Genomic DNA, 17,500 nt, shown 5'->3' with positions numbered 1-17,500 from the left:
CTGCATATAGGTACACGTCTGTTTCATCATAACTAAATAATTACATAAAATAAAGAAAGAAAGAAAGAAATAAATAATTACATTAAATAAATAAATAAATAAATAAATAAATAAATAAATTAATTAATTAATTAATTAATTAAATAATTTAATTAGAGGAATAAATCATTAATTCGTAAGGAATAGTATACTACGTTAATGATACATAGATGCACTCACGCCATAACCTACACACACCTAGTCACATTGCTCACCAGCACCCACACACATGACATATTACACACACCCCTACACACACACACACACACACACACACAGAGATTCCCACGGACAGACTCACACAGACGCAAGGACGTACGTACACTTACTACCACAGACGGCACGTAGGGGTGGCAAAAGTCGAACACATACACAGACCTGCCATCCCTTCACATTCCAAAAGTGGAATCAGGACGCCTGAAAATAGGAATCTAAGACAAAAAATAGAAATTTCACCCCTCTCCCCCCCCCCTCTCTCTCTCTCTCTCTCTCTCTCTCTCTCTCTCTCTCTCTCTCTCTCTCTCTCTCTTCTTTGCTATTTTTTTTATTCTTACCATTATCATAATTTTTTTGTAAATCGGAGCTTAAGAGACAAATCGCGCAATAGTACAAAAAGGAAGAGTGAAAATAGGAATGATATCGCCAAAAGCGGAAGGGTTGGCAGGTATGCACATACACACGCCTATAATAATAATAATAATAATAATAATAATAATAATAATAATAATAATAATAAATAATAATAATAATAATAATAATAATAATAATAATAATAATAATAATAATAATAATAATAATAATAATAATATGATATCCTGGGCCTTGCATTCTCACCCATTACGGTATCATAATCACGGCAATTTAACTCGCACACGGTTTTTACATATCACCATGACTCACGGGCCAATCACGCTAATTATGGAAACCGGCCTCAGCATCTCCTATCAAAACTCGTCACAGCTACAGTATTCCATAATAATATTACTATTACTATCTATGTATTTCTAATAATGATAAATATTCGCATATTATTTCTTTCCTTATATAGTCAAGAGGTCTTTACACTATAAATAAATTGGAAAGTGTTTTATATTTTGGGAACGTTTGACGACCATTCGAGAGATCAGCAAAGTGTACTTTTAACGAATATGACAACCCGGAGTGTTATTTATACTCTCACTGTTGTAATGGAAATATACGTACTCTCAAACCAACGCAAAAAGAGTTGTCCCATGAGAAACAATGTACAAACAAGCCCATTCGAATTAAATTCGGCGAGACTTAATTCCAATCTATAGATAGAACGAAGTTGACGTCACCCAGGTCTTTGTTATTGTTATTTGCCATCCGCGTTTATGAGTAATTCTCACTAAACTGTATTAACCAGACAATAAAAGTTCACACAGTTTTGTGTGTTGGTTCGTTGTATTTTCGGATGGCAATGTTATGAGATTCTTGGCCAAGCGCATACTATCTATAGGCCAAATGGACATCTACAATGCGTAGTAAATAAAATGCACAATCCCGGTAAGGCGACAACAATTTAACTGAACTTTTACGCAAACACTTAGACCGACGACCCCTATCTGAGTGCTCAACTCCACATTATGTACTTACTTCTTTTTCCGTTTAGCAAGGTGATTGGAAATTATACTGAGGGTTTATAAAAGAGAAAGAAAGATTGAGAGAGAAAGGAGGGAGGGAGAGAGAGAGAGAGAGAGAGAGAGAGAGAGAGAGAGAGAGAGATATTGTGGAGTGTGTATACCTTGACTACGTTGTTAGCTGTTAATATAAAATAAAATATATAAATAAATATATAAATATAAAAACTCTGAAGAAACCAAAACTTCAGCTCCCCCCCCCCCCCCCCCCCCCCCCCCCCCCCCCCCCCCCCCCCCCCCCTCTTCCCTTTTTTTTTTTTTTTTTTTTTTGGTTCTTTTTTTTTTCCCCCAGTTGATAAAGAGACAAATGATTAACTCGTTTTCGTAAGAAAGCTGACAGACGGAATAAAAAACGAATTGAACTCAAAGCAATAACTATGCATTGCACACAGACATTATACCTACACACTTCACACACAATAAAAAAAAAGGGGGGGGGGAGAGAGAGAGAGAGAGAAAGAGAACTGAATTTAACAACACTAAATCGATTTTTACAAAGAGAAAACGATATTTACTTTTTTGTTTTGTTTGTGGCGGACGAGAGATGATGAGAAGGGAATTCCCCGTCACAGTCCAGCATCCACTGTCGTCTGTCGTCGCCACAGTCAGACAGACGCGTAGAAAGAGAGAGTAATCATTCCAAGACACAACTTAGCCCAACCTCGTAACGATGCGATTGGAATCGATCTGTTGTGGCACATCCACGGTCTATCATCATCACCGGCTGGGCGGATAATCGAAGCGTATTGTTTTACAACTGTATTACGCATGTAGTGTATAGAGCAGTAAAGTTAGGTGCCCCTAACGTAAACAATAACAAGTTGCTAGTGATTTCCGTTAGGGACCGGAACAATTTACGCACAATATAGGTCTCCCAATTTTGTAGTTTGAGTTGTAGGCAATACACTTTCAGTATTGAAAATATGTTTACATAAAATCTAACAGTTGCAGAAATAATAATATAAGGCTAAATTATTATGAAAATCAGGCTCCGAATAATTCTCGTTTTGTTCACACCAGCGCAATAATTTGCTCTGGTCTAAAAATAGATAGACTGTAACTTTTGATAAATTTTAGAAAATTTTACCTTTTGTTCCATAAAATATCCATATCTAGACATTATTTGATGCATGATCGAGTATTTATGAATATGTGTTTCTTTTGCCACCTAACAGCCAAATTTTAAAGGTTATTTTTTTCTATTATTTACATTGGAACGTGAGCTGTCAAGACAGGAACATGTGGTTTGCCACGTGCTTCTCGACCTTTGTTTACGTTTGGGGCACCTAACTTTACTGCTCTATTAAGTACCAGATCGATTAACCCATGATCAATCACCGCTTAAGTGGTTGAAAATTGAAAGCAGATGTCATGTCGGAAGTTCAGGAGTAAATAATATAATATCATTTACTACGCCATAAGACGCATACACACGTATTTGCATAACACATCACATTAAAAAAAAAAAAACAACAACAAACAAATCAAACACACGCACCACGATTACTTAATATCTAAAAAAAAAAAAAAAAAAAAAAAAAAAGGCAAACCATCGTAATCTTTAATGTAGATTGTAAAATCGCCATTAAAAAAACAGTGGATTTTTCCAATGTCAAAAAAGAATGGAGTGACTAAACACTTTTGATTGGCCAACGACGAAAAGAGATGACTTTACATAAATAATATAAATCAACCAATTTCAATAGGTGTATAGCACATTTCTAGGGATTTACCCTTTCACTGCTATTTATAAATTTATCACCCTAACAGGGCATATGGAACGATTTCCATTTCATAAAGTATCGATCGCATGTTAGGCGTCCATTTTGCACACGTATTAACACTAATAGGGGAGAGAGGGATGGAAAGGGGGAGAAAGGGGAGGGATAGTGGGAATTAAAACAGCTGAAGAAATCTGGAATGTGAAACATTTCATGACCAAATCATCGAAAAGAATGAATGGAAATGGAGGGAAGGAGAGGGAGTGAAAAAAAAAAAAAAGAAGAGAGAGATATTATAGAGAGAGAGAGAGAGAGAGAGAGAGAGAGAGAGAGAGAGAGAGAGATTGTGTGTGTGTGTTTTACTTATGAAATGACGGATTAAACATCAATACAAACAACAACAAAAACAAAAACAACAACAACAAAAACAACAACAACAACAACAAAATCAACAACAACAACTAAGGCAACAATGATCCACTTATTCCTTCCTCCTCCCCCTTCCCCCAACCCTCACCCAATCAACACGAGATAAAGACACCTACTTTTTACCCTCCACGATAATACCATTACTCATCCGTACCAATTTATTTACAATAATAACAACCAGTGCCGAGGGTACCATCAGGATATAAAATATAATACTGTCGTATTCTGGAAAAAAACCCATATTGAAATTTGAAAATATGGCCATAAAACTCATCCTTCAAATATCGATCGATTTAAATGACCCTCATCTTGGCAAAAACTCTCAAACCTGGGACTTCGCTAAGTACGTTTGGTGGATATTGCCAATTATAAAAACCCATAAGAATACGCCCAACCTTTCTCACATGCATAAGGGCACACTTCAATAGGCCATACTATTATCATTATTATTATTATTATTATTATTATTATTATTATTATTATTATTATGGCCTGATGAAATACGTCAATCACAGAATGATGGGATCCCACGAGAGTACATACCATGCAGAAACCAACGGTTTACATGCATTACGGCACGAAGAGGGCCGAAGATCAAATGAGGAATGCCAGCTGTGATGGTCATCTATTGAGATAGAGAACCTTTCCCTCCCTAGTGATCGTAAACACAAGGATTACAGAAGGGTCATAGAGGAAAAAAAAATAGAAAACGGAACAAAGAAAACGAATTTTTAACTTTGCAGACTCATCTCTCCAGATGTTTCGTATTGTATAACTGCTGGATGTTGCATATTTTATTTATTTATTTATTTATTTTTTCGTGTTTTTACTAAACAAAAAAAAAAGCCTGTTTTGTTACGATTCGCATTTGTTTTGCTTTTTTTTTTTTTTTTTTTTTTTTTTTTTTTTTTTTTTTTTTGGTGGTTTTTAAAAAAAAGAAAGAAAAAAGAAAGAGGGAAACAGATAAAAATTATAAAAAAATATATATGAAAAATAAAGAAAATAAAAAGGATGAAGCAAAGGAAAGAAGAATACCCCCCAAAGAAAAATAAATAAGTTGATTCATTGCAGTTTAACTGCCAAGTCAAGTTATGTTTAAATAAAGATAATAATAATAATTTAAGTATGGCATTCCACACTATACACACACATACACACACACACACACACACACACACACAAATATATCAGACCCTGAAACATCACAGCTGTTTCAATCCAGACATCTCTTTACCCACCATAGACACAACAAACAACACACACACAGAGAAAAACACACACACACACACACACACACACACACACACAATCACCTACAACCAACCACAAACTTAAAACACTGTTCTGATTATTAATTCGAATCCTCAGCTTCATCAATGGCCGAACTGAGTTACCACTGAAATGGCTATCGACGCGTCGAGACAACAAATACCATTAATACAATAAATAAATATGCATTTCCATGGATTAACCATGCTCAATGCGCTTCACGATGTTTCATTCATTTCCACAACATGTCATATGGGACCATATTTTCATTTTATACATTACCAGTCACCTGTTAGGCGCCTTTTTAGGAATAAAGTTCTTACAATATCCGCCATTGCCTATAGCGAGGTACTCATTCACACTTGATTCGAAAGGGGTTATGTGTGTAAAAGTGCTTTACCCAAGGACACAACTTCGGGACTTCATCAGCACGGTCATCGATCCAACCACTGACCACGCTTAAAATTGCTTGACTTTTGTACCAAGGCGAGACACCGTACTGCTAGCCATACAGTAAGCCATAATATAATAATATTATAGCAACATGTCTTGTTAATTAGGTATAAAAAAGATACTGATAGCTGTTGTTTTATTGTTATATTATGCCCAGAAGGGCGATAGATAGGGAAGTAGCTTTTGGTAATGAATGGGTGACCAGTTAATAATGGTGGTCTAGGTGTTTTGGGTTGCTTTTGGTATTGTTTTTTTTTTTTGTTTTTTTTTTTTGTTGTTTTTGGGGGTTTGGGGAATATATTTGTGGTGTGTGTGTGTGTGTGTGGGGGGGGGGGGGGGGGGGGGGGGGGAATTCGTTGGTATTATTATGCTTGTTTTTGGTAACCCCTTTCCCATGGAAATTGGTATCCAACAGTTATTGAATCCCACGTCCATTTGATGACCTTTCATAAATCAAATAGGTAAAAAAAAAAATAAAAAAAAAAAAAATAAAAAAAAAATAATAATAATAATAATAATAATAATAATAATAATAATAATAATAATAATAATAATAATAATAATAATAATAATAATAATAACAAACAACGAAAACGAGTGAGAGATCTGTCAACTAGAATGCTCTCTCATATTTTTAACACACTCGTCTAAAATGTGGCGACAGATATATTGGAAGTGCGTTAGTAAAAACAAGGGACGCATAACAGGCGACTGGGCCTATATGAAATGGAAATAATATGGTTCCATATGGCCCACTGGGGGAATACATGAAATACTGTGAATCGCAGTGAGAATGAAAAATCCGTGGAAATACGCTATAGATAGTTCGAAGATGACGTCACTCAGGTCTTTGTTATTGTTTTTTGCCAACCGCGTTTATGGGTAATGCTCACTGAACTGTATTAACCTGACTATAAACGTTCATGGATACAACCAGTTTTGTGTGTTGGTCCGTTATATTTCCGGATGGTAATGTTATGAGCTTCTTAGCCAAGCGCATACTATCTATAGAGTATGCGCTTGACGAAGAAGCTCATAACATTTCCATCCGGAAGTATAGATAGAATGCGCTTGGCCAAGGAGTTCACAACATTGCCATCCGGAAGTATAACGGACCAACACACAAACTCTGTGTAACCATGAACTTTTATAGTCTGGTTAATACAGTTTAGTGAGAACAACTCACAAACGCGGATGGCAAAAACAATAACAAAGGCCTGAGTGACGTCATCTTCGAACTATCTATAACGGTCCAACACACAAAACTTCTCGTATGTTTAACCTCGAAAGTTAATAGTCTGGTTAATACAGTTTAGTGAGAAGTACTCATAAACGCGGATGGCAAAACTGATAACAAAGACCAAAGTGGCGTCATCTTCGTTCTATCCATATAATTTTTTTCAACAAATGACTAATTCTACAAATTTTACCCTTTACGGAGCAATCAGTATGTAGATCAACACAATCCCGACAACCAATCAAAACAGTTAATCCGGGTCGTGACGAATTTTGACTGGTTGTCAATAGGATTCCACAGTCTGACGTCACGTCCGCCTAGCAACGAACCGGCTGGCTCTAAACAAAAAAATCCATGCTTGGTCCGAGAAAGGAATAATTGAAAAATCGCTCAAAAAACTATTTTTATCATAAATATGGTCCAGTGTTTTGTACCCGATTGTCTGCACCAGTCGGAGAGTCACTCCTGCAAGTTTTACAGATTCCCAAATGGAGAGGCAGACAAAAAATTGAGGAAAAAGTGGATCACTTTAGTCAGGTAAGCACGCACTAAGTCGAACATTTGATAGAGTTCGTAGTCTAGATCTAGGTCTTGTTCTAGCTTATGTAGACCTATATTTTATGATTAAATTGTACAATTGCATGAAATTATAAATAAAAATACACTCCAAACTAAGTTTTTATTGGAGTTGAAGCTAAAATTATAAGCAATCTACACGTTTTGATGCTGAGGCTGATAGTGATAGAGAGATAAACTGAATGAGAGTTCAGTTCTACTGATAAGTGATAATCTTTTTTTAAGGAGAAAAATAGAAGAAAGAGTAGAATATATTTGTTAAAATCTTACTTTTAATTCGATACCTTTGTGGCAAAAGAAAATTAATTAATAAATTAAATAACGGACCCCCCCCCCCCCCCCTTCGCGCAGATATTTCTCTCTTCCTCTGACACTTTCCTCTTTTTTGGAAAGTTTCTCTGCTATGCCTACCCTCCCCGACAGCCAAGGTGTGAACAAAGCAAGATGGCGGCAGGGACCTCTCTCCGTTACCAATGCCCGATTGTTAACACTCCAAAATTTTCATCACCGCACTGGCCAGTACAGTACTGACTGAAATAAAGAGATAAGGCCAGTCTTGCCCCACTCAACCCAAGATCAACTCCTTTTATTGTGTAAATTTAATAATTCATATTTTTATATACCTAGTCAAAATCATCAAAAGAAGTAATGAGGAGATGCGACATTTTGCTGAATGTGCGATTTCATAAAAGACAGGCGAGAGACCCATCAGTAGCCTAGCCTCTTGCATATCTTTGAGTTATCATGCATTGAGCCGGTGTCAAACAAGATAGTCTAAAACAACTTATCAAATTAAATAATAAACCCAATATGCCCAACAGAATTCTTATTTTTTTTTAAATCTTTTCTTTTCAGGAGAAAGGACAAAGATCCAACATCATCATCAAGAGTGTGTTCTTGCCACTTCAGAGATGGTGACAAAGCCAACCTCCCTGAATTGTATGACAGAAATAAAAATAAATTGTTTCCATCAGAGCCAGAAAGAAAGAAAAGAAAAGTGACACAAGGAATTCCTACCCCATCTCAATTGGCACCAACATCAAGAAGCCCACCACCACCACCACCACCACCACCACCACCACCACCACCACCACCACCATCATTATCATCATCATCATCATCATCATCATCAGCTCAACTCTCTTCATCATCATCACAAGGTCCCACCTTTACAAAACCAGATTCCTCATCATCATTATTTTCCTCCTCATCATCATCATTATCTTCCCCCCATCATCATCTCAACTCTCGTCATCATCATCACAGGATTCTATCTTTAAAAAAACAGATTGTAGAACAAGTGAGAATATTTTTAATAGAACAACAAATTTAATTCAAGAACATGAAATTACAGACAAAAATAAGGAAATAGCCAGCTTAAAAAAACAACTTAGTTACATTAAACGCACGTACACTGTTTCAAGCCTGACAGAAAAAGTTCTTCGAATGGAGACAGGTGTACATTCTTTTAAAATATTTAATATTATTGTTCAATATGTTGAGCGCTTTAGAGGTAACATTATTTATTATAGTGGGTGGGAAGTTCAGGAAGAGACAGTTGCATTAAAAGACCAAATTTTCATCACACTTATGAAACTTAGACAGAATTACACCAACCTTCATATTTCACAATTGTTTAGCGTTAGTGAAAGTACTATTACAAATATTATACAAACTTTTATTCATGTTTTACATAAGCTTCTCTTTGAAAATGTTATGAAAGTTACATGCCCATCTAGACATAAAAATAAGCTATCAGCTCCATCATCATTTTTAAGATTTCCAAATTGCAGAATGATTATTGATTGTACAGATTTCCAAATTGCTATTCCTAAAGAAATGGATAAACAACGGTTAACTTATTCTTCTTATAGGTCCATGAATTCTTTTAAAGCTCTTGTTGGTGTGAGTCCAAATGGTGTGATAAATTTTGTTTCTAAACTTTATCCAGGGTCTGTCTCGGATAAGGCCATTGTACAAAATTGTGGATTGCTAGAACTTTTAAGCCCTGGAGATTTAATTTTAGCAGATAAAGGTTTCCTGATTCAAGATATTTTACCTCAGGGAGTAACTGTAAATATCCCTCCCTTTTTACATAATAAATTTACTGAAAATGAGATTTTATTAACAAAAGAAATTGCTTCATGTAGAATTCATGTTGAGAGGGCTAATGAAAGACTGAAAAATTTTAACATCCTCTCATATATTCCAACCATGTTAAGAGAAAAATCTGATATTATTTTTCAATTAGTTGCAGCACTTGTCAATCTCCAGTCTCCTCTTATTAAGGAGACTGCATTTTGTTAGCTTTGCCATTTATTTTGTACAACACACATATTTTGTTCATCATCATCAAATCACCATTCAAAATAATGGTTTTGTAGGTCACCCATACATGATATTATATGATAAACATGAAAAATTATGGCATTGTTGTATCCATGTATGTTCAATGTCTTTAACATTGTTAAATAAATGTCAGTCCTGGGTGGGGTTCCTGACCTCCCATAATGGGAAGGGAGGTACATACTGTGTCTTCTATCTCCCTATATCTGATTTCCAAAATGATTTCTCTCTTTGTCTTGGGATGAGATTACTTGGTTTTGTCCTGGCCCTGGCCGGATACCCTAGCTGGGAGGGAAACAAATGTATAGTTAGAGTTTTGAGAGACAATATTTTTTCCTTGTAAATCATCTCTCTGTTATGCACTGTATTATTTTTCCTTTTACATATTATCTTATCTTATTAAAAGCTGAATATAGGAATTACTCTTTTAAATGCCTTATACAATAGTTTATAAGTACAGAATCTTATATAGCTTGTGTATTGTATCATTCACAGAGTTTTACACACTTTGAATGTAAGGAAAAAATATATCAATAGGACAATGTACAGTCGAAAATTACTACAGTTCACTCTGGATAATCGCAACTCGGTTAATTGCAACTTTCGGTTAATCGCGAAATTTCCCAAGAAACAGAATTAATTCTATATAAAAAGCACTGGTTAATTGCAACAAACTTCGGTTAATCGCAACAAATTTTCGCCCTCAACAAGTGGTAAATTCAAGAAATCAATCAATATATACTGCCATATGGTTTTTATTTCAATCTTATTGCTCAGTATGTTGTGGACTAAGAACAATGTTTACAACAACTGGTTTGAGTTTACCATATATGCGTTAAATGTTGCAATAGTGGACTGGAAACTAAACTTCGGTTAATCGCAACATTTTCGCTGATCCCAAGGTGTTGCGATTATCCGGAGGGAACTGAAGTTATTGAAAATTGTTCATGATGGAATAAATCATAAATGTACAAAGTTCATTGTATAATGAAATATTAACAACAATAATCATGAAAGCAAAACCATAACAATCATGCATAAGTCTCTGATAAATTAGTCATACTTAAATCTCAGAGACGTTAACTCCCTATTAACTTATTTTGATCTGAAATCTTGGAATATATATTTTATATTTGTCGTCTCTGGTATATTTAATCTTGGAAAATGTAAACAAAATTGATGGATTTATATCATTTATATTATGAATTATCTTGTAGAGCTGTATTAAATCTCCCTAATTCTTCTGTATTTCAGACTCGGTAGATCAAGACATATATGTATGATTTGTAAACAATTGAGTGAGTTCCTCTTGGCAGGGACCTGTGCTTGTGTCTGGATAGGACATTTAGTGGTCTCAAACTAATTACACAGATAGTGTGCTCTTGGAATCTACATCTGTTCCCTATTTGAACCATAACCCTTTCTCTCCCTTATTCTTGGGTGCTTTTATTGTAATTCTAGAACTTTTAACTTTCCCATTTTCATCCATGTTACTGGCGCGGATATGACCTAAATGTGTTGCAAGCGCTGTAAAACCTTTAAAAATAAACAAACAAACAAATTGTCAATCAAATTAAATTTTGAACTGATTGTATATATAAAAATTTCATAAAATGCTGATTTCATGCCTTACCAAGTGACAGATACGTGCTCAAAGTACTTTACAAGGGGTCCGTGGCCAACGGCAACATTTAAATGGAGGAAGGGATGTGACGCCTGTTATGCGATATTACAATTTTTTCAGACAGAGACAACGCTGTTAATGGCCAGGTACTCATTTTACATCTGAGTACGGTTAGAGAATGTGAGTAAAGAGCCTTCTCCAAGGACTCAACTATGCGCCTAGTGAGGCTCGAACCCACGACCTTCTGATCAGAAAGCGAGTGTCATACCACTAGACCACATAGCCGCACATAAAAATAACGTTTTTAACAATCATTTTCTTCTTTGTATAATTATGTTATTATTATTATTATTATTATTATTATTATTATTAGTATTAGTAGTAGTAGTAGTAGTAGTAGTAGTAGTAGTAGTAGTAGTAGTAGTAGTAGTAGTAGTAGTAGTAGTTGTTGTAATGGTTGTATGTAGTAGTAGTAGTAATTATGGGCTTATTATTATGTTAATAATCATGGTTCATATCAATTTTTTGTCATTCTAATAGATGGTGCTGTATATGATCAATAAACAAATAATTCAATGGTTCCTTAAAACTTGGTGGTTTTTTTTCAACGATTAGCTGAATCTACTAAATGGGGACACACTGTTGAATTGACAGATACGCATGTGTTGCTCACGAGTCAGGTCTACTTAGTTCTTATCCAATCTGTTCATAAAGAGGATATTTGTTGTCATTAATTTATTATTATATATATACAGAAAAAAATGAGACTACCTTTATATTTATGTTATTAAAGTTTAATATCAGTTTTGTGAAAGGGATGTATAGAAATATAGGGTTTAGTACATTATTTACTTATGATATGGGTAAAAATGTGATTTTTATAAAAATTTCTTAGAACATCTAGATTTTCTTTCCAAGTTTCATCTTTTGCAATAATTAGATAATGACAAAATCTCAAAGTCCAAACTACAAAGTAACAAAATTTTCTTTTAGTGAGATATAGTTGACCCTGAACTTGATGCCAGTATATATGGTTTTTCTTAAGATAATACTGACCATCAACAAATTCTAAACAAAATTTAGTATCTTTAATACAATCTTCTAAAATATTATCACGATGACTATAGGGACATTTTATCTCAACAACACCATCCTCCCCAACAAGTCCATCAGGAGAAGCACCCAGTAATCCAGTCTCGTCAAGCCATACTCCTGTCTCTTCAACAGTGATTCCTAATTTAGCAGAAAAACATTCAATCGCTTCTTTCTCATGGTTCAAACCCCAAGCCACCGATTTAACCCCTTGTAAAAATTTCCCTCCTAGAATCCTTTTTACTAAAGCTTGAGAAATTTTTTTAGTGAATAACACTGACCCAAAGTTACTAGCAGTTAGCCTACCCTTCCTAACAAGATGCATTGGAATTCTGTCCTTTGGTAAGGCATGCTATAGTTGAAATATAATCAACAGATACTTTCATTTTCTCAAAAAAATAATTTGTTTTATCATCAAAAGATAAAAAACATGGATCGTGTAAAATATTATCAACTAAAGGTAAATGGTGTAAAGTAAAATCACTGCGAGGCTCTGGCTGCATCAACCACTGTAACCCAGTGAATTGACCACAGCCACTGAGCTGGCTGTAAAACCAAGACCTATCATCATCTGTTACTGCTCTGGATAGTGGGTCGTACTTCATTTTAACAGGGAAAAGCTCCTCGGCTGTCTTAGTGGTATCGTCTGCTTGACGTTTCTTTTTCCACTGGCATTCCGTGTCAGTACGACTCAGATTATCCAGAGCATGGAGAAAAAGGGCTACAGCGTGCGAACATTTATAAGACCCCCTTGGGCATTCGCAAGTTGTTTTCTGTATGTCCAAGGCATCATCAAGATAGATCTGTGGAAGTAAAAGAATAAAAGATTCATATTTAGAGCTGCGATCATGCTCAATAGGCATAAACAAACAAACAAAATCTAATAATAATAAAACGTCTGCTGTGCAGCTATGTGGTCTTGTGGTATGACACTCGTTTTCGGATCAGAAGGGCCTGGGTTTGAGCCTCGCTTGGCGCATAGTTGAGTCCTTGGAGAAGGCTCTTTACTCACAATCTCTCACCATACTCAGGTGTCAAATGAGTACCTGGCCGTTAACAGCGTTGTCATTGTCTGAAAAAATTGTAATATCGCCTAACAGGCATCATGTCCCGTCTTGCATGTTAAATATTGCTGTTGACCAGGGACCCCTTGTAAAGCACTTTGAGCACATTTAGTGGATATTACGCTGTATAAAAACTCAATTCAAAAAATAATTAGTGTTTCTCTCATTCATCCTGTTTTGTTTATAAAGGGGAAATCCGAAACGTCCATTTTATCTGTTTTCGTATATTAAATTGAAGTTCACATTCAATTTCACAATGTTATTGATTTCTTCGAGTTTCGAGCAGCAACATTTACATTACACCTTAACCCAATAGGAAGTTTAGTTTACCGTGACCAACACTGGTCTAAATAAATAAATAAATAAAATTCTCTTTATTCATCCCAAAGGGGAAATTTATCTCTAGGGTCTATTCGAAGGGAAGACTGGAATAACCGCGGCATCAGCCGCAGTGCAGCGCCGCAAATTGAGCTAGGGTGAGGTGACTTGCTCAAGGCCACACAGCACAGCGGCGGGTGATAGAACTCGGTACCTTTCGGGTACGAAGCAAAGACCGTACCGCTGATCCACGCTGCCCTTATGTCTACTTACATGAAGTATGATAAAATGTCTAGCGTGATTGGTGATTGTGATGCTCCTATGAGTACTATACTAAAGGTTACAATACTGTACTAAGTAGTATGTAGTAGACTATAGTCAATAGCAACGAAAATTTGCGAAGCAAGACCTCAAAGTCCGTGGTCCATAAGTCAAAAACAATGATTCAATGTCTCTCTCTCTCTCTCTCTCTCTCTCTCTCTCTCTCTCTCTCTCTCTCTCTCTCTCTCTCTCTCTCTCTCAACTAAAATCGAACGTAAACAGTAAAATATTTCCATTGGATATACTATATCTGCCTAAACTCAAAGTAAACTGATTATTGTCCAACAGTAGTTTTACGGGGATGTAAGATTTTGAGAGTGAGAAGACGAAATGACTTACCTTCACAGAATACTCTTTATTCTTCATGCTGGCTTGAACTTTGCCGAACATCATGCCATCCGAGTACGACAAAGTCAAAACATGACCTGACTTATGATGGTTTTCACCTCTCGACACACTTTTATGCTCATTGGAGAAGTATTTCATAAGGGCGGTGATGGAAATAGAGTTCGTGTCAGCCATTTTTCTCGACTGTTTAGAGCCAGCCGGTTTGTTGCCATGCGTTGCTGCGCAGGATTACGTCACGACTTAGGAAGCCTATACCGACTACCCAAGGTTGGCTATGACCACGTCTAGGTGATCGCTTGAAAAAAGAAACAAGACTACAGACAATTTCAGAGGACAAATTAATAACATAGGTATTATGCTTATCATTATGTGTGTGTGTGTGTGTGTGTGTGTGTGTGTGTGTGTGTGTGTGTGTGTCGAGGACAAGGCGACACCAATCTTAAATTACCGTCTGCTAGACAACTGATCATTAGGCCTTTACCAGGGCATACACACAGCTGTTTGCCTTGGCCTTAACCCTATCTCTTGATCACCATATTATTACACAGTACAACACAGCACTGTCGTACTTTGTTGGTGGTGGTTGGGAGGGGGGGGGGGGGGGGGGGGGAATACACATAAAAAAAATAAGAAATAAATACAAACAAAAGAAAAAACAAGAAACAAGCAACACGATTTTAAAATTTTGGTCAGAGAACTCGTCCTTCAAATATCGATGGATTACAATGAACATAAACGTATTATTAGTATTTATTGATATTTGTCTCGACATGTAGATAGATAGACATTCAATTGCAAACTAATCATCAATCATCATTTATTTTGTGTGATCATTCAACAAAAAATCAATTAAGATAAGGATCTGAATTAGATAATTCAAGTTTATCAGAGCTTCATCAAGCCCCAGGTTGGATAATTTCGATGAAATGAGGGCAGGCATACACACAGATGAGGGTCATTACATCATTTTAAATCGATCGATATTTGAAGGACGAGCCCTCGTTTTTAAAAACGTGTATAATTGCAGAGTAGGACAGACAGCAAGCAGCCAGCCCTATCCTGAGGTCTCATTACAATCAGTCCACACCGGGTCCCATTACAGTCATCCCTCACAAAGCTTAATTAGACCTACCTACCCTCCCTCCCCCCCTCCCCCCAACCCTTATCCTTCAAACGTCAATCAACAATGACAACCTATTTTATAATAATATTATTATAACATCACTAATAACCAACCAATTACCCAACGACTGATGACACTAATTAATTAATTAATTGATTAATTAATTAATGTCTACGAGTTTTTCTCTTGTCCTACCAAGGCGAATGTTGCCGTGCTTTGCAGTGATTGATTAATCCACACATAATCTCGGATTGAAGATGATGCTTTTTTGAGATGCACCCAGACCGAACACTATAGAAGGAGACGAATTTTAACTTTGCAAACTCATCTCTACAGATGTTTCGTATTGTATAACTGTTTGCATCATTATGCATATTTTATGTTTTTATTTTTGTTTATTTTTCGTGTTTATATTCAAGAGAAAGAAAACCCTGTTTTGTTACGATTAGCATTTGTTTTGCTTTTTTTTTTTTTTTTTGGTGGTGTGATGGATTTTGTTGGTGTTTTTCTTTTTCGGGTTTTTTTGTTTTTTTTTGTTTTGTTTTGTATTGTATTTGTTTTGTTTTTGTTACAAGCGTTTTTTCCCGGTCGACGGCGGCAAATTTGGATGGCTCAGGTGACTTTACATTATCAACCAGTTGGTCACGGTTGGCCGATTTGAAAACTCTTACAAGTATTATAAATATTATGGATGTTGAACACAAATTATACCGTAAGACTATTAGGTCTCTTTCAATCTTTTCAAACCATTTAAACGGCATCCGGTCCTTTCCGTTTGTTATACGGGGGGGGGGGGGGGGGGGGGGGGGGGGGTGAGAGAGAGGGGGGGAGAGAGAGAGAAGATGGGGGGTGGAGAGAGGAGTGGGGGGGGGATTGGGGGGGGGGGGGGGGGGAGAGAGAGAGAGGTTGCGCTTATTTTCTTTTCATCCTTTCTTTAAAAAAAAAATAAATGAAGATAGAATCACACCGAAACATTACAATACAATAATTGTTGAGTAGTGAATGATGTGCCGAGAGAATAAAACTGCATTTTAAACAGTTTCATATCCGGTCGCGTCAGTCACTCTAACTTGATCAAACAAAAATTATGTCTCCCTGATTAGTTTTTATCAAGTGAAAAGGCATTGCAACGGGATTTCAAATTGTACTCGGTCGTATAAATTTTAATATCGATTTTAACAGGTTAGTTAGAATTCTAACCCCGCCATTAAAAGACATAAACTGGAGAAACCCGATTGTAAATCACTCCAGCCAACTGCTGCTAAAACATTCGTAGAACTGCCCAATTCTGGACTCGATTCTAAAAAGCTACATGAGCATTTCGAATTCTATAAAACTTGTTGAAAGTGAATATTTGATGAATAAACATCATTATCATTACCATTGTCACCACCACCACCATCATCATCATCATCAACATCAGCAGCAGCAACAGCAGCAGCATCAATATCATCATCTTCATCATCATCATCATCATCATCATCATCATCAACAGATCACTCCCCGACCACATAAAACTTAAAACTATGTGACATTTACATTACACTTCCTCTCCGTGCACCGTGTCGATGTTAACTGTTAGGACTAACAATATTCTTCTGTGCACCGTGCCGTCTGAGGTGCATTGCAGCACGCCGTGTACTGTGTACCAGGCCTGGATTTTAACTTCAAATATCGCAGCAAGGATGGAATAACAACACATTATTTGCATTCTGTCTAATATTTATTTACATTTATTTTTTGGGGGGAAGACTCGACCAGGAAAGCAATTGGTCATTCGTCACCGAATCAATTTGTGAACAATCATCCCAAAAAGGTACAATCATATCAGGGTCAATCATACGCTGGAAACTGGAAAAAGATATTCCGAGAGAGCAGG

General features: G+C 36.2%; 3 protein-coding genes and 1 long non-coding RNA gene across 8 annotated transcripts in view; 2 read left to right on the top strand and 2 right to left on the bottom strand.

Annotated features, from left to right (window-relative positions):
- LOC144970972 (UDP-N-acetylglucosamine transporter-like) overlaps positions 1 to 17,500 on the top strand; it is a 140,666-nt gene that overhangs the window by 8,321 nt on the left and 114,845 nt on the right. The window lies entirely within an intron of this gene.
- LOC144970948 (serine/threonine-protein kinase PLK1-like) overlaps positions 1 to 17,500 on the bottom strand; it is a 214,915-nt gene that overhangs the window by 149,222 nt on the left and 48,193 nt on the right. The window lies entirely within an intron of this gene.
- Positions 7,097 to 11,304, top strand: LOC144970942 (uncharacterized). The gene is made up of 2 exons (XR_013645052.1): positions 7,097 to 7,346; positions 8,241 to 11,304. It is a non-coding gene; the product is annotated as an uncharacterized LOC144970942 (long non-coding RNA).
- Positions 12,127 to 15,067, bottom strand: LOC144970937 (uncharacterized). The gene is made up of 2 exons (XM_078911137.1): positions 14,490 to 15,067; positions 12,127 to 13,250 (listed from the first exon to the last, which is right to left on the bottom strand). The coding sequence occupies exons 1-2, from the start codon at positions 14,670 to 14,672 to the stop codon at positions 12,759 to 12,761; spliced, it is 675 nt and encodes a 224-aa protein (XP_078767263.1). The 5' UTR covers positions 14,673 to 15,067; the 3' UTR covers positions 12,127 to 12,758.

This window comes from Berghia stephanieae, chromosome 1, assembly GCF_034508935.2.
Source record: "Berghia stephanieae isolate SIO BIC M18660-M18661 chromosome 1, UCSD_Bste_1.3, whole genome shotgun sequence".
Lineage (NCBI taxonomy): Eukaryota > Metazoa > Mollusca > Gastropoda > Nudibranchia > Aeolidiidae > Berghia > Berghia stephanieae.
Note: the sequence above shows the minus strand (reverse complement) of the source record. Positions and strands in the feature narration are given on the sequence as shown.

Bases quoted from the DNA above. Each gene is read 5' to 3' on its own strand.
- LOC144970937 (XM_078911137.1), bottom strand. From the start codon at position 14,672: ATGGCTGACACGAACTCTATTTCCATCACCGCCCTTATGAAATACTTC. The intron at 13,251-14,489 runs GTAAGTCATTTC...TTACTTCCACAG, and splicing joins ATAAAGAGTATTCTGTGAAG to ATCTATCTTGATGATGCCTT.